Consider the following 18,398-nt stretch of genomic DNA (forward strand, 5'->3'; position numbering starts at 1 on the left):
GAGGTCAGTCTCGAGAGACTGATTCCCTTAGAAGATCATTGGGCAGCGAGCTGCCGAATGTGTCTCTTTGGGTCCTGCCTTGCAGGGTCTGGTTCGTTCAGAGGTCCTGACGGGTGAGCCCCAGGACTACGGAGGACGACCCCTACTGGGGTGGAGCGGCTTACACCGCGGCACACGGTGACCGTCTCCCCTCGGTGCCCTCCAGGGACTTGTCTGCTGACCCTGCCGCTGTTCCAGGGCACAGCCGGTCCCAGCGAGTATATTTCTCAGGTTTGTCCGCCCGGCAGCGCGGAGCCGAGAAACTCGCCCCAGCAGCCAGGCCACGTGCCTCCTTCCGGTGCGCCGCTTCGAGACAGCGGTCTGGCTGCACCAGAGGTCAGTCTCGAGAGACTGATTCCCTTAGTAGAGCATTTGACAGCCTGGCAGCGGCTGCCGAATGTGTCTCCTTGGGTCCTGCAGACCGTAGCGAGAGGCTATCGTATTCAGTTCGGCGGGCCACCCCCGCCGTTCTGCGGGGTTGTTATGACTGCGGTCCGCCCCGGGCAGACTCTGGTTTTGGAACAGGAAATTGGTACTCTGCTGAGGAAGGAAGCCATCGAGTTGGTTCCTCCTCACGAGACCCAGTCCGGTTTCTACAGCCGGTACTTCATTGTTCCGAAGAAGTATGGAGGGCTGAGGCCCATACTGGATCTGCGTCTACTGAACCGCTCAGTCAGAAAGCTGAAGTTCAGGATGCTTACTATCAAGCAGGTCGTGACTCAAATCAGGTCCGAGGACTGGTTTGTCACGATAGATCTCAAAGACGCATATTTCCATGTTTCCATCCTTCCTTCTCACAGGAAGTTCCTGAGGTTCGCCTTTGGGGGCAAAGCGTACCAATATCGGGTTCTTCCCTTCGGCCTAGCACTTTCACCCCGCACTTTCACCAAGTGTGTGGATGCGGCACTGGCCCCGTTGCGGCTTCAGGGCATCCGCATACTCATTTATATCGACGATTGGTTGATCCTCGCTCAATCAGAGCGGTTGGCGGTTCGGCATCGAGATGTCGTTCTCGCCCACATGAAAGAACTGGGGTTGAGACTGAACGCCAAGAAAAGTGTGCTTTCTCCAGTTCTGAGAATCACTTATCTAGGCGTGGTGTGGGATTCGACCACGATGCAGGCACGATTGTCCCCTGCTCGGATCGAGTCGATCCTTACTACAGTCAGGAGAGTGCGAGAAGGCCAGTCACTCACTGTCAAGCAGTTTCAGAGACTGCTGGGGCTCATGGCAGCTGCGTCCAGCGTGATACCTTCTGGCCTGCTGTACATGAGACCCCTACAGTGGTGGCTCAAGACCAAGGGGGTCTCCCTGAGGGGAAACTCACTCCGCGCTGTCAAAGTGTCACGCCGTTGTGTCCGTGCCTTCGACATGTGGAGGAATCCTTGGTTCTTGTCCCAGGGCCCGGTGTTGGGAGCTCCTTGTCGCCGCGTCTCGCTAGCGACGGACGCTTCCCTCACCGGTTGGGGTGCGGTCATGAGTGGCCACCCTGCCCGCGGTCTGTGGAGAGGTTGCCACCTGACGTGGCATATCAATCGGCTAGAGATGTTAGCGGTGTTCCGTGCACTCAAGCACTTCCTTCCAGACCTGAGAGATCACCACGTGCTGGTGCACACCGACAGCACGGCAGTGGTCTCTTACATCAACCACCAAGGAGGTCTGCGGTCGCGCCCCTTGTACAAGCTGGCACACCAGATCCTTGTGTGGTCCCAGGGCAAGCTCTTATCTCTGAGAGCTATGCACATAACTGGGCATCTCAATGTGGGAGCAGACATCCTGTCGAGGCAGGGGCTGAGGCCCGGGGAATGGAGGCTTCACCCCGAGGTGGTGAAGCAGATTTGGGGTATTTTCGGCCAGGCCCAGGTGGACCTCTTTGCGACTCAAGAGTCAGCACAATGTCCTCTCTGGTTCTCGCTGACCCCTCCAGCTCCTCTGGGACTGGACGCTATGGTACAGACGTGGCCGAGGCTCCGTCTGTACGCCTTCCCCCCGATCGCTCTGCTCCCTGGAGTTCTGGCAAGAGAGTGCGCCGGGACGAGGTCAGTCTACTGTTAGTAGCACCGTTCTGGCCGGGCCGAGTATGGTTCTCGGACCTGATATCTCTCCTCGACGGCACTCCGTGGGAAGTGCCCGTCAGGAGGGACCTCCTCTCACAGGCCGGGGGCACCGAGGTGCACCCTCGCCCGGAGTGATGGAAACTGTTGGTGTGACCCCTGAGGGGGCACAGCTCATAGCTTCCGGTCTGTCAACCGAGGTTGTCGAGACCATCCTCCAATCCAGAGCTCCCTCTACGAGGAAACTGTACGCCTTGAAGTGGAGGCTCTTCACTTCTTGGTGCGGGGACCGCCAGCTCGACCCAGTCAACTGCCCCGTTGGTGCAGTACTGGAGTTCCTGCAGACCCGTTTCTCCGCAGGGGTAACCAATTACACTGTTAAGGTCTACGTGGCAGCTATTTCGTCATACCACGCCCTTACCGGTGGCCAGTCAGTGGGTAGACACTAGGGGTGTGCTCAAAATATCGATTCTTAGATACATACCGATATAATAAAAAAAGATACAGTATCGATATTCTATCCTTTAGTATCGATACTCCGCCCAGCCATTAGGGGGCGCAGCGGCGCCCGCGAGTTTCAAAAAACTCATGGAAAATGTTAAAGCAAGATGTAGCATTTAAGTGATTTCATAGTGAAATATGTTATGGCAGTACATGGTGTCACAAAAAAGAATTATAAGAAGATTTAATAAGAAGTTAAGAATAATAAGAAGAAGATTTTGTGCTTGTGTGAGCTCACACTGTACCCTTGGAAAGTTAAATGTTGACTTGTGGTAATTTCCAGATTAATACAATTTGTGTACAATTAATCAGAGCACTTAAAGTTGCAAATATTTAAGCAAAATGCACTTTGTTATAATGCACTTTTGTCTTCAATAAATTGAAGAAAAATGCAGAGTTGTGTTTGTTGAGTAAATGTGTTCAGCATTAACCAATTGGCTCTGGCCCATGTATTTTTATTGAATCGTATCGAATCGTGTCACATTGTATCAAATCGTATCGAGACAGCTCTGTATCGAGGTACGTATCGAATCGTGACCTGTGTATCGAGGTATGTATCGTATCGCCAGGTTCTCCAAGGTATACAGCCCTAGTAGACACCCCCTGGTTACACGTTTCCTCCGCGGTGCGCTGAGGCTGAGGCCTCCGGTACGATCTCGTCCCTACGTGGGATCTGGCTGTGGTTCTGGAGGCTCTGTGCAATGCACCTTTCGAGCCCATTCAGGAGATAACTGAGAGACTCCTCACTATCAAGACCGTTTTCTTATTGGCTATCACCTCTCTGAGGAGGGTGAGTGACCTTCAGGCCCTGACTACGGCCTCTATTCACTTTGCGCCCGGTTCGGCGAAAGTATTCCTCTACCCCCGCGTGGGGTATGTTCCGAAGTTCCCATCGGTCGTTCCACAGCCGGTCGTACTGCAGGCCTTCTGTCCTCCTCCCTTCGGGGAGCCAGACCAGGAGAAGCACAACCGTATGTGTCCAGTGCGAGCACTAGACGCATACATCCACAGGTCCTCCCTGTGGAGAAAGCGGACCAGCTGCCCGTGTGCTATGGTCCGCCTAAGAGGGGTCTTCCTGCTACGAAGCCCTCCTCTTAGTAGGTGGATTGTGGGTGCCATGGCTTTGGCATACGAGGCCTCTGAGCTCCCCCCGCCGGTGGGAGTCAGAGCGCACTCAACCCGAGGTGTGGCGGCCTCCAAGGCCTTCTGGGCAGGTGTTCCATGCAGGACATCTGCAACGCAGCTGGGTGGTCCACGCCCCTGACTTTCGTTAGGTTCTATGACCTCGACATCCGAGCCACTCCCGGCTCCTCTGTCCTTTCGTCCTGACACCAGGCAGGGACTTGTCAGTCTGGCGGCGTTGGTATCTCGTTCCCATATGCGTTTCGACGCAGCTCGAAGTTCCTGGAAAGGAACGTCTCAGGTTACGTATGTAACCATGGTTCCCTGAAGGGAACGAGACGCTGCGTCGCGTTGCCACACTTCCGGCATCCCTGCCAGCGCTTGCTTCATGACTTGAAGCTGAAGCCGGCTCCGCCGCACGTGCTTATATGCTTCCTGGTCGTGACGTCACCCCGCCCGTGACGCCTCGCCCTTGTTTGACTGATTACACATCATATTCAGAGCCTGGTCACGCTGAAGGCGTTCCCATATGCGTTTCGACGCAGCGTCTCGTTCCCTTCAGGGAACCATGGTTACATACGTAACCTGAGACGATCTCATGCATAGCTTATTTGTCATTTACCAAAATGTAGCCCATTTTAGCTGACTTCACCCTAGTACCTGACTATAATTTTAACATTAATGTGATATTTAATTTGACATTTGATTTTACATTTGCAATTAACATTTAATTGTCTGAAATTGAAAACATTACATTTGTTCTTTTAAAGTATATTAATTATACTACCAAGTTTTTGAAGTATTCTGAAGTGTAATTCCTGAGATCTTTAAGATATAAGTGCACAGACCAGGATAATGACAGTCACTGTCAAATATTTTCAATATTGATTTTTGTATGTGTTCGTTTTTATCTACAATGACCTGAATAAAAAGCCAGGCAGCTATTTTAAGAACTATCTCTTTGTTTTCTACCCTCTTCTGCTATTCTGTTCAGCTTTCCTTTCTGATGGTCTTCTTTCCCTTGTGAATTTTTTTAGTGATTATGACCTCTGTCTTTCTGTCTTTGTCTTTATGGTGTGTCTCTATGCAGTGAGATCAGGAGTTACTTGCCCCCTGGTTATGATAACCATGGAAACTGTGCAATCTTCCATGGGAACCGGATGGAATGTTTCAGATCTCACTGTCATTTCTGCAGATATTTGCTCAGACTTGTGTTTCCTCAGAAGGGGGCAGGGTAAAATTTTGTACTGGTGATGTCAGAATATTGTTTGGGTAGTCAGTCTGAGCTGTTGTAGAACAGGACAGATCCTAACAAGCAATAAATTCTATCCATTCTATGTTTCTGTCCTAAATATTTGACAACAAGCAAGAAGATGCTTTTGGGGTTATTTGGTGTTGGTTTCTTGTGTTTCACTACACAGGTCCATCAGTCCTCATTGGCTAAAAAATGTTCTCATTGTAATTTTGACACATCATGCAACTTTTTGAGTGTGAACAGACAAATTCACAACTTTGCATCTAACGAAATAGAAGTCTGCATAGTAGGCTTGGTCGACCCAAATTTTATTAGTTGCTTAGTCGCAGAAAATAAATAAATAGATAAATAAATAAAAATCCACATTGGCGAAGTCACACGGATCATTAACGGCTGGTCTATGTGGTAATATAGTAGGCTACATCGGGCAGGACATCCAAACGCTCACCTATTATTTATCGACCTCATATAGATAAGAGTAATACATCTTTCAAATCTGTAAAGACTCTACGTTTACTTTTGTGCACTCACAATAACAACAAAACATTGTGCCTTTAAAAAAAATTAAAGCAAACAGGATGTGCTTTCTGGCGACTCAGTCTCTGTGAACTTGAGCGCGAAACTCTGTGTATATTTGTCTTACAGACATGAAAAAAATATATCTATAGAGAGCGAAATGTCAACTTTCAAATGAACCAATTCAAATGGAAAGCAAATATTCTCAGATTTTGTAATCCGTATGAAACATGCAGACAGGCGTATCCACTACTGCACAGATGATGAGTCAGTGTCACCGACTTCATCTCTTAAACCGAAAACAAAGAAAGCACTAGTTTATCAATAAATTATTAAAATGTTAATGCAGCCTCCGTACTGTTTTTCCCTGCCACATTCATAGTCATTGATTCTTCTGTCTCTGTGCTGTGGCAAGCTTTATGTGTGCACTTGAGCGCATAGGCTATGTAGGCAATTAAAGGCTCATGATTATGATTTAAATTGTTTATTAATAAACGTGCGATTAGTCGACTAATGCTTCAAATGATGACTACTAGTCAACCAGAAAAATCTTTAGTCGGGGGCAGCCCTACTTATTAGCATGCGTACTAGCATATCAGCTGTTTATTAATAATTATAAAGCACATACAGTATTAATGCCTTATTCTGCATGACCTTATTCTAGATCCCTTAACCCTAAACTTAACAACTACAATTTACAACTTTACAACTTACTATCAGTAAGCAGCAAATTAGGAGTTTATTGACAGACAACTCTTAGTTAATAGTGAATATGTGTTCCCTAAACTAAAGTTTTACTGTCTGTTTATTCATATTTAATGTGAACTAGTAGTCTACTTCAGATCTTTAAAGAATATATGAATATATATATATATATATATATATATATATTCATATATTCTTTAAAGATCTGAAGTAGACTACTAGTTCACATTAAATATGAATAAACAGACAGTAAAACTTTATATATATATATATATATATATATATATAAATTGTACCTGCAGATAAAATAAAGTTCTTAAAGAGAGACACGCAAAAGAGTTTAAGAGGTTTTGACATCAAGCCTAATTCGTTCTAACTAGAAAGTCATCGTTGTGTTTTGTTGTTAACAGCATCGAGCATCGGGCCGGGTTCTATTCGATATGGTCTGCTTGCATCTGAACCTTATTGAGGGGGATTACTTTGGCCTGGAGTTCCAGAGCCATCACAGAAAAATGGTAAGTCATTTTATTAATTTTTTTACACCAAATACAGTCATAATAAATTTTTTAGGACCATTTCCCAGCATTTCTCTGACTCATATAATTAAACAAGTTGATTTTTGCTGCTGTAGGAGCTCAATGATCTCAACAGAAAATAGTTGTTGTGAATATCCCAGTGAGTTTATGGGATTTTGTTGTTGCGGTGTGTTTATGTAAGCTGAGGCTGTGTTGTACGAGGCCTGTTTAAAGATCTGTGTCAGTCGGACTCATCTCTGCTGTGTGCTCTACTCCACAGGTTTGGTTGGATTTACTAAAGCCCATTAGAAAGCAGATCACACGTAAGAGGCCTCACTGCTGTGTGTGTGTGTGTGTGTGTGTGTGTGAGAGAGAGAGTTTAGTATCTCTCTGATTTCCACAAGACATAGTCTCTATTTTTGAATGATCTGAGTCTAACACATTCATGCTAGGCTTATACAGTATAAACGTAACCCTGTGTGTGTGTGTGTGTGTGTTTGTGTGTGTGTGTGTGAGAGAGAGAGAGAGTTTAGTATCTCTCTATGATTTCCACAAGACATAGTCTCTATTTTTTAATCATGCTAGGCTTATACAGTATAAACGTAACCCTGTGTGTGTGTGTGTGTGTGTGTGTGTGTGTGTGTGTTTCCAGGGCCCAAGCACACCGTCCTTCGGTTTGTTGTGAAATTCTTCCCCCCTGATTATTCACTGCTGTTGGAGGAGCTGACCAGGTGAGGCCGTTCCTTCGCTCGCCCTTAGCTCATTCACTGAGGCTTTCATGTGACTTTCACGTGTGCTTAAATGCCTGTTTTCTCTCAGGTACTTGTTTGCGCTGCAAGTGAGGCAGGATCTGGTCAGCGGACGTCTCACATGTAGCGATGCCAGCGCTGCTCTTTTGGTGTCTCATATCATCCAGTGTGAGTTATGCTGACTATGATTGTGTCTGTTTAAAGTGATGCAGCCTTAACTACCCTAGTTAAAAATGTATATACTAAAATGTATTTGAAATACATCTATTTCATGTTAAGTATACTACAAATACATTTAGCCTACATATTTATATACTTAATAAAAATACCCTGCAACTGTTCTTTTGGTATAATAAACTGGTATACTTAAAGTCTGCTAAATTGGAACAACTAGTTTTGTACTTAATTATGCAGAAGTAGTGCTGAAGTCCAACTAAAGATGAACTGAAGTATATTTGATTGTGCTGAAGTGGAACTATTACAAGTATACTTCAGGTACACTTTAAATATCTTGTATTTAAACCCCGATATTATTCACAGTCCTCATCAATAGTGACATTAAAACTCATTTTAGGCTTAATATTAAGAAATGTGCATTGTTCAGTAAAGAAATACTCCAAATAAAATTGAATTATAAATTTTATATCAGTAAGTCTCAAGCAATATGTCAGTAAATAAAATGTATTTTAAATATCTAACTTTTTTCCTAGGGTAGTTAGCCTTAACTAAAACAGATAGTTCAGACTCTAAAATATGATTGGATTGGATGAGCTGCAGTACAAGGTAAATAGCCCATATACACACTTGTAACTGCACAGCTGTTTAATTCTGTATTAATGTATCAGGTTACTATTTTGTTTGGCAACTGAGAGTCTTCAGTCAGGCTAATGAACTCTATTATGTGGCAGAAGAAATGTTTATTGTGACTATTATTATTTCCTAAGGGGTTTTATCAGTACACCTTGGTAAAATCACTATAATGCACAGACGCTTGGAGTCTTGCAATTGATGCCATATATTGCTGCGCTTATGGGTCAAAACAGATTAAAAAGAACAAAAAAATTGACTGTTTTCAGAAATGGTTTGACCTCAGTAGGTCAAAATAATAAGATATGTTTTGTTATTATTATATTTTTCCATAGTGATTGAATTCAATGAATTATGTCTAAAACTACCTATTGCTATTTTATGTTAGATAATGGTTTATCTTACATAAATAATCCTATTTCTAAAGAACATATCTATCTATTATCTATTACTTAAAAAAAATGATATAGTTTGTTCCCTATCCATTTAATGTGCCATATAGCATAAAACACATAAGGGTAACTAACGCATACTGTAATCCAACTGGACAATCATTCAGTAAAAGGTTATAAATCCATGTATATGTATGTTAATATTTTTATATATCCTGTTCCTTCTCTGTCTCTTTTTCTGTTTCTGTCTTCTATCTCTGTCAAGTCATTTACTCATAGCCAACCTGTGTGTGTGTGTGTGTGTGTGTGTGTTTATTTAGCTGAGATTGGGGATTTCGAGGAAACTCAGTGTAGACAGCATCTACTTAACACCAACTACATCCCTGATCAGATGGCCCTGATGGACAAAATCATGGAGTTCCACCATAAACACATGTGAGTCTCCAAAACAAAACACAAAGGCTCGCTGTTCGGGCACTTACAATAGATCACAGACATCTATTTGATTTCCCTGTCGAACCCGCATATGCTGGTTAGGTATGTTTTGAAGCATGGCAGTTGGTTTGCTGGTTTAAGCTGGTCCTTAGTTGGTCATGAGCTGGTTTAAGCTGGTCCTAAGCAACTAGCTCCTGCTCAGGACCAACTAAGGACCCGCTTAAACCAGCCCAAACCAGCTGCCATGCTTCAAAACATACCTATCCAGCATATGCTGGTTTTTTCAACAGGGTTGATTATGCGTTTCCATCTGTAAGTAATTTTCAACAATTTGTTCAACAATTTGAGACAAAATGAACTAACCTTTAAAGTACAGTATAGCATACAGCAAAACACCAGGCAGTGTTATAACTTGTGCTTGTGTGTATATACTGTAAGTGGACAGACGCCAGCAGAGTCAGATTACCGGTTGCTGGAGGTGGCGTGCAAGTTGGAGATGTACGGTATCCGACTCCATCCTGCTAAAGACAGAGAAGGAACTAAACTCTGCCTGGCTGTAGCACACGGCGGCGTCCTCGTGTTTCAGGTGCATGCAATCACACACACACACACACACACACACACAGGCATACATGAACAAGAGCATGACATGAGTTGTGTTTTACTCAGGGACACAACAGGATCAACAACTTCAACTGGTGTAAAATACGCAAGCTGAGTTTCAAGAGAAGGAGGTTCCTTATCAAACTAAAAGCAGACCCTAGTGTGAGTTTCATGTAGTATGAGTGAATCATTATATTAAGGTCTCATTTACCATGTTGAATTGTAACATGGAGTCTCTGTCTGTCTCGTCCTGTAGCAGAATGCTAATCAAGATACTCTGGAGTTTTTGATGGCGAGTCGGGATTGCTGTAAAATGTTTTGGAAGATCTGTGTGGAGTATCATGCCTTCTTCAGGCTCTTTGAGGAGCCCAGACCCAAACCCAAACCGGTGCTGTTCAGCAGGGGCTCTTCCTTCAGGTTCAGGTACTGAACTGGTCAAATGCTTTTTGTAACATTTATATGCATGAATTTGTCTGGCGGTGAAGTGTGAACCCTTGTGAAAAGAAGTGCACTTAACTGTATTGCATGTGCACTTGTAGTGCACTTCAAATCTAAAATAATTTTTTTAACTGTACTTGCAGGTAATGTAATATAAATGAAATAAAAGTCAGTTTAAGTGTACTTAAAGAGAGCACAATCGTTATGCTTAATAATCCTGTGTCATGCTTTAAAGTACACTTATTTTGAAGCACGTGGCAAGTACTTGATTGTAATTTTAACTGTAGTGTATTATTTTGCTCTTGTCAAAATGTTGTTGTGTAATCCATTTGGACTAATTACCCCCTCTTCTCTGCAGCGGTCGGACACAGAAGCAGGTGATAGATTATGTGAAGGAAAATGAATTTAAAAAACTGCCCTTTGATAGGTGAGCCTGATCTGTTATTTTAATAAAGGGAAAGTCAGCATTTCTGCACTGCTATTCCTTTAAGATTTCATTAGTTTTGAAACTTGTAAGTCTGTGTGGTTCATTATTTGTGTGTTTGTTGTTCTGTCTTTCAGGAAACACAGTCGAGTGCAGTACAACAGCAGTCTGTCACCTCGTTCTGCACAGCACCGGGTGCCAAATCAAGTTAGTGTCTTCACATATGAATATTTTCAAGCCATTTTTAACTAAGAGAGATATCTATGAGGAATGTTTTGGGTTCAGCACAACTTAAGCTCACTCTAAACCATTTGTTGCATAATGATGTTAAGCTGCACAGCAAATATTTTAGAAATGGATGGATAAATGAAGATAAATATTAAAGGTGCATTCAGAAGTCTAATGCTAATTTTAAAAAATTGTATACATAAGAAATATATACTGAAACATAAAGTCTGTACTCATAATTTTCTACAAAAAAAAGTGTTTTAAAGGGGTCACGAACTGCCTTTTTACTAATTTTCTACTGATCTCTGAAGTCCACTTATAATGTTATCAAGATTTTAAAAAAACAAACAAAAAAACATCATAATTTAGAGGACATAGGCTAGTTTCGGTCCTGTTTTGACCCCTTTGTCAGAACGCTCTGTTTGAATAGGCGTGGCGGATTGTAGACACAGAAGTAAACGCCCACTGCTATGATTGGCTAATAGTTGTGTATCTTTGACAGCCTACGTTCTTAACAGATGGACAGTGCTGTTATTTAGGTTAAAAATGCATAAACATTCAGTACATATCAAACAATCTGTAAGAAGAGACAAAGCAATAGTGACCACGTAATAACAACAGTTGCTCACACTTATGTGTTGCGGATCCAATATAGTTGGCACAGCATCGTCTTTTAGTTTCAATCTTTCTAAAAACCCTGTGTTGTGTTGTGCCTTGTTTGTAAACAAATCCGTGTAAAATGACTCAGTCTGGAGCTTCATTAAAAATAAAGTTCAATCTCTCTTTCCTAACTTGGTATTGAGGGAGGAGAGAGTGTTGGTTATTCACTCCCCCCACCTACAATCCCTGCCAGACCTGAGACTCGAACCCATGACCTTCAAGTTACAAGTCCAACTCTCTATCCATTAGGCCACGACTGCCCCTGCCCCTTATATAGCACTTTTAACAATACAGATTGTGTCAAAGCACTTAAGAGTATCAAACTGGAGGATGGGGTGTCAGTAATGTATAAAAATAAGATTAAACACTCAATTTTCAGTTAAAGGCATTTCATTATTGAATTCAGAGATGTCATTGTCTTGCTCAGTTTAAATAGTATCTGCGAAATCAAATTGACGCTAATCACTAGAAATTAAGTGTCCCCAACTGAGCAAGCCAGAGGCGACAGCGGCAAGGAACCAAAACTCCCTCTGTGACAGAAAGGAGAAAAAAAAACTTGGGAGAAACCAGGCTCAGTCGGGGGGCCATTTCTCCTCTGGCCAGGATATTATTGTTTATTTATTGTTTACTTATTGTATTAATTAAAATTTTAAATGTATAAATGTATTATATTTCTATTTTATATTGTTGCAATTTCTAACAATAATAGTATTTGTAACGGTTTACGCTCCACGAAGGAATGCAGGAACGAGAGGGCAAGTGGAAAACAAGGTTTTAATAACAAAAGAGTTTCAGAATACAAGGAATCAAACTTCTAACAACCTATACAGCACTTTAAGACCTGACAGAGACATGAGGAGAACTGAGGACCTTTAAAGGGATCAGGACAAAGGAACAAACAAGATAATTAACACAAAACAGGTGACAGGACTAAACGATGATTACTAATTAACTAAACCAGAACAGGAAATACCAAATAAGGTAAAAACAGAACTGAAAGGAAACTAAACGTGACAGTATTATGTAGTTAGGTATTTTATTATATTTTTAGTTATTTTCTTTTATTTTTAGTTTTATTGTATTTAAGTCGAGGTCTTCACTGGGAATATGTCCCCGGGGCTCATCCAGGTGTCCGGCCTCCGCCGACGATCAGGGAGCCATCATCTCCCGGAGCCGATCCACCATCTGATCCGGACACGGACTGAGAAACAGAATAAGAAAGAAACAGACAAATATTGTAGATGCCATTCTTCTTATGATGTAACGAGTACATTGTGTGTTATGGGGAGTGTTCCCGGTTAATTGATCTAATTAATGCAGCCTAACAATCCTTTAACAGATTTGAATATTAGAAATGTATTAGTGTGTTATGTGTAAGCCAGGTTAAAGAAATGTGTCTTTAATATAGATTTAAACTGACAGAGTGTGTCTGCCTCCCGAACAGTGTTAGGTAGATTGTTCCAGAGTTTGGGTGCTAAATAGGAAAAGGATCTGCCGCCCGCAGTCGATTTTGATATTCTAGGTATTATCAAATGGCCAGAGTTTTGAGAACGCAGCAGACGTGGAGGACTATAATGTGATAAGAGCTCGCTCAGGTACCGAGGAGCTAAGCCATTCAGGGCTTTATAAGTAATTAACAAGATTTTAAAATCTATACGATGTTTGATGGGGAGCCAGTGCAGTGTTGACAGAACCGGGCTAATATGGTCATACTTCCTGGTTCTAGTAAAAACTCTAGCTGCTGCATTTTGGACCAACTGTAGTTTGTTGATCAAGCGTGCAGAACAACCACCCAATAAAGCATTACAATAGTCTAACCTTGAGGTCATAAACGCATAAATTAGCATTTCTGCATTTGACTGCAGTTTTACAGATGCTAGAAACATGGCTTTGAAAGGAAAGATTGCTATCAAACAGCACACCTAGGTTCCTAACTGATGAAGAAGAATTGACAGAGCAGTCAAGTGTTAGATAGTTTTCTAGGTTATTACATGTGGGGTTTTTAGGTCCGATAATTAACACCTCTGTTTTTCAGAATTTAGCAGTAAGACGTTACTCGTCATCCAGAACAGAGCTATTATCATGATTTACCATCAGAGACAACAGGAGAATTAGCTGTATGGCTGAAGAAGCAGAAAATGTCTTAAGCCAGAAGACAGAAAAACAAAAACAATCATAAACATCAGCATGCTATAAAAAAAGGTGGACACATTTGACTGAGAAAATCTTGTGTAGCGATGCCCTAATTGCTCTTTTTGGTTAGACAAGTAAAGGAATTAATTACTGTGTAATCCACTCTCTAACACGCACGAGTATCTGTGTAATTTACATAAAACTCAGAGACGGTCATGCTGATCCATGCAACAGATGACAGTGAAGCATTTAACACCATTTAGGTAAAAACAGCAACGAAAACACTATCAACTACTTAATGCACCTTTGAATTAGTATAATTTGTTAAATGATTAAAATAAATGAATGACTGAATCAATGGACTGGGCCCTAGAGGAGCCTAGTTTTCTTTGGACATCCTCAAGCTTTGGAGGCTGCAGGGCAATGATCCCAGTGGTCCTGTTTATAATCCAGACCTGGCAAGAATAGCAGACAGGGTCATGATGTAACTTGCTGCAAACTACTATTCACATAGAGCATTCCACCCTTAACCAAGTGCTGGCATTACCAGAGGTTCATTCACATAGATAAGTTGTTCCGCCCTAAAATTTTTATAAAAAAGATCAAAGAGATCAAAAAATACATTTCATTCAGGAAAAAGCTTCACATTTGTGACACCGGACCACAAAACCAGTCATAAGTAGCACAGGTATATTTGTAGCAATAGCCACCAATACACTGTATGGGTCAAAGTTATTGTTTTTTCTTTTGTTAAAAATCATTAGGATATTAAGTAAAGATCATGTTCCATGAAGATATTTTGTAAATTTCCTACCGTAAATATATCAAAACTTAATTTTTGATTAGTAATATGTATTGCTAAGGACTTCATTTGGACAACTTTAAAGGCGATTTTCTCAATATTTTGATCTTTTTGCACCCTCAGTGCTTAATGTCATCTTTGCATTAAAAATTACATAACTGAGCAAATGACACTTAATGACAGTTGTCATAAACATGCATAAAACCTCCTTCATATTATGAAGGTGTCATGTCAGTCTTATGCACACCCCTTCAAGTAAAGTGTTACCAAATGTGCTATATATAAATAAACTTGCCTTGCCTTGCCTTACTGATGAAAGACTCACATCCTTCTTTTCCTCCCTCAGGCTGTCAAGCAGAGCTGGGAGGGCTCATTTCTAGTAAGCTCAGAAGATTCTGCGGTAATAAGACCATGTGGAAACTCCTCGCCATCGACTCAGCGCAACGGATGCAGCGACCAAACGTACCCCATTCAGGAGGACCACAGAAGCCCGTCAGCTAAGCAGCAGCCCGTCGATCGAGCAGGTCTGGCGTCCCGTGCAGCTAAAGGCAGCAGCTCATCCATCCCGTACATTGACTGCAGTGATGCAGAGTTTAGTGAACAGGAAGTCAGAGGTCGGGTCAGCAGGTCCCACTCACACACACGCGATGGCAACAGCGACAGTGCTTACGGCACCGGGTTTGGTTCACATCAGCAGGACAGATATTTAGGCAAGTTCAGGCAGAGAGAGTCTCCACCTCTTTCCCCTATAAGCCAAGCCACAAGCCCCGCCCACAGCTATCCCAGCCCCTCTTCTCCAAATCAAAGTGCTAACATTTTCGAGTCACCATTTTTTGGAGGCAGGGTACGTGGGCCGCTTCATAGCACACTATTGGAAGAGTTGGCTGCAAAAAGCTCCTTAAACCACCACACAGGCACCCGAAGCTTGACCTCTAGCCCTGCCCCCTCCTCAATTCACAGGACCAGCTCACTAAGCTACGCCCAGTATAATGGACACACCGTGCGGAGCTTTAGTTCAAAAGCAGGACGGGAGGAAAGAGGGGGAATATTTAGTAGCTGCTCCCCAATTATGAATCGTTCAGCAAACAAGTCCAAGAACACCGTTAGCCAGTTAGAAAGAAACATGCGCGATCAGCCACACCCTCCCGTTCTCGCCCGTGCTGAGAGAATGGCCATGTTGGAGCGCCGAATGCTGGCCAACGGCCTCACGCCTCCCGGCAAGGCCAATCTCAAGCCAAGCTCCCCGCACCGGCACTTCGGGGCTGTGCAGATGATTGACGGCTCCACCAGTAGTGGAACAGACACTAGCGACTCTGAAGAGGCGGAGTCTACTGGCTCCTGCAGCCAATCGCTGGGGCTTGAAAACCAAGCCGCCCATAGTTCGTCCCCCCTCCCCAGAAACAAGTACTCGTTTGGAAGCTTGCAGCTAGATGAGCTCGACGATGAAGGAGGGTGTGTGAACCTCAGTGATGAGGAAGGGATGCAAGTGTTTAGCTGCTAGCACGCTAGTGTGAAAACATCATTGCGGTGTGCTTCTCAGCGATGTCACATTGAGTTTTCTTTTCCTATAACCTGAGATGGCCTTAGCTGTGTGACAAGGCGGATATTCTTCCCTTTCTCGAGGCAAAACTCTATAGTTTTGCAGTAAGTGATTTTATCCAGCCTCTGTATTGAGCAAGAGGGGACTTTTGCGGTGCCAAGTTCTGCACAGAACGCTAATTACTCGCAGTTCTGATGCTGCAATAATCTGGAATACTTCAGGAATTCAGAGTGATGTTGTCACTCCCTGGAGTAAATTTAAGATCTCTGGGTTGGAAACATGCGAGGAGCCATAACAGGTAGATGCGAACGTGATTTTGCCAAGTAAGACGTGTTCCTGGATCCATATACTAGTTGGTGCTGGAGCAACTTTCCTGTTGACCCGTCAGATGTTTGTGTTAGGGTTAGCTTTAGTCTTAGAGTTGAATCTGTGACTCCAACAGCATTGTCAACTTATCGTTTCACTCTAGTTTTTAAAGGTTGTTAAAAGTGAGGCTGTAATATGAATGAGTCTGAGGTAGAACACTTTTTGGGGCCTTCATTCCTCTCCTTTATGAGGAACAATCTGCATAAACCATTACTTTTAGACTTTTTAATAACTGTAGGAAATAGAACTTTTAATCCTACTGTACAGTTGAAATGTGGTACTTTTAGAACAAGGCTGAGCAACTCTGGCCCTCAAGGTCCACTGTCCTGCAAAGTTTAGCTCCAGCCCTACTTGTAGCTGTCTACTCCTGAAGACCTTGATCGCCTTGTCCAGGTGTGTTTGATTAAGGTTGGCTCTAAACTCTGCAGGTAAGTGGATCTCAGGGGCCAGAGTTGCCCACCCCTGTCTTTGAAGCATGTGTAGTAATCTTAGTGCTGAGCAGCTCTCAGATGGTGTAGAGAGCACAGGTAGCCATCCCTGTTCCTGGAGGACTAGCTTCCTGCAGACTTCAGTTCCAACACACCTGCCTGTTAGTTTTAAATGATTAGTTCACTTCCAGAATAAACAATTCCTGATAATTTACTCACCACTACGTCATCCAAGATGTTCATGTGTTTTTTTTGTTCAGTCGAAAAAAAATTAAGGTTTTTGAGGAAAACTTTCCAGACTTTTTCTCCATTTAGTGGACTTCAGTGGTGGCCAAGATCCAAATTACAGTTTCAATGCAGCTTCAAGGGGCTGTACACGATCCCAGCTGAGGAATAAGGGTGTTATCTAGCGAAACAATCAGTCATTTAAAAAAAATATGTATATATACTTTTTAACCACAAATGCTCGTCTTGCACTAGCTCTGCGATGCGAGTCCATGACTTCAAGCATTACATTGGAAACGTCACGCATGGTTAGCTCTTCATTTGTGTACTCAGATTCAAAAAGGTAGGGTAGGGCAAAAAGGAGGAAACAACCCTGGCAAAGTGTGGTTTTGGACGATATCAGCATAAATCCTTATGATTTTTTGGTGCAAATACATTAAAGTAACTTGACATTATCATTGAAGACCAGCAATAAAACATAATAATGGCAATATATACATGTCAAAGTCAGACATGCCCCTTTGCCAGCTGTGATACCTGGTTACTGGTTTAAACTTGGCCCAGGTTTTTAAAAGATTTTTGGGTCAGCACACGTAAATAGCTTCAACAATTGATTGCCAATTCAAAGTCAATGTTTGAATAAACTGACAGCTCAGAGCTGTAATAGCTGCTAATGGTGGATATTTTGATGAATCGAAAAAAAAAAAAATATTCTATGTATAAACTGTTTATGTAATAAAATATGTTTTCGTAGTTTGTGTTGTCCCTTATCAGTGCAAAATTATCACAAATTAAAAAGGTAGATTCTTGCCAATATTGTCCAAAACCCCACTTTTCTAGGGCGTTTCCAAAATTTTGGAGGGCAGTGTGTATATATATATATATATATTATTTATTTATTTTTTTTTGAAAATCTGACTGATCGTTTCGCTACATAAGACCCTTATTCCTCGGCTGGGATTTTGTTTAGCTTGATTGTATATTTGATTGGGGTTGGAGCTAAATTCTGCAGGATGGTAGCTCTCCAGGAGCAGAGCTGGCTTCCCCTGGTATAGAACTTCATCTTCATTAATATTCTTAATCATCAGTTTGCCATTTGTACATTTGTGCTGGCTCTCACAGCTGCTTCTTCATAGAATCATTTAAAGAACAGTGTGATTTTTTGAAGATTCACTCATCCTGTGCTTTGGCAAAAGATCTTCCTATCATGATCTTCATTGTGTGGCTTTTTTCTCCTTCTGGCTGAGCCTCTGTTTACTATGAGAAATTAGCAAATTCAGAGAATGGACAATTTTAACGGTATCTTAAAATCCTGCATGATTTTTTATTAGGTAGATTTGAATGTAAGCATATTGAATATAAGGGGTTTGTCCTATTGTGTCAGTATTGTGATGAATGTATTTGTCAGTAAGAGGTTTCAGTTTATGAAATGAAGATCCTGTCATTGTATACTCACCTTCA

The 18,398-nt window shown here is 42.4% G+C and overlaps 1 protein-coding gene across 1 annotated transcript in view; it reads left to right on the forward strand.

Annotated features, from left to right (window-relative positions):
• Nucleotides 1-18,398, forward strand: part of LOC306875866 (FERM, ARHGEF and pleckstrin domain-containing protein 1-like) — a 49,173-nt gene that overhangs the window by 14,335 nt on the left and 16,440 nt on the right. Inside the window, exons 3-13 of the mRNA XM_079426617.1 lie at nt 6,603-6,707; nt 6,988-7,030; nt 7,360-7,438; nt 7,527-7,624; nt 8,976-9,090; nt 9,529-9,676; nt 9,760-9,855; nt 9,950-10,116; nt 10,490-10,558; nt 10,693-10,762; nt 14,725-14,902. Coding sequence (XP_079282743.1) covers nt 6,603-6,707; nt 6,988-7,030; nt 7,360-7,438; nt 7,527-7,624; nt 8,976-9,090; nt 9,529-9,676; nt 9,760-9,855; nt 9,950-10,116; nt 10,490-10,558; nt 10,693-10,762; nt 14,725-14,902 — 1,168 coding nt within the window. The remainder of the gene's footprint in view (nt 1-6,602; nt 6,708-6,987; nt 7,031-7,359; nt 7,439-7,526; nt 7,625-8,975; nt 9,091-9,528; nt 9,677-9,759; nt 9,856-9,949; nt 10,117-10,489; nt 10,559-10,692; nt 10,763-14,724; nt 14,903-18,398) is intronic.

This window comes from Barbus barbus (genome assembly GCF_936440315.1).
Source record: "Barbus barbus genome assembly, chromosome: 10".
NCBI lineage: Eukaryota > Metazoa > Chordata > Actinopteri > Cypriniformes > Cyprinidae > Barbus > Barbus barbus.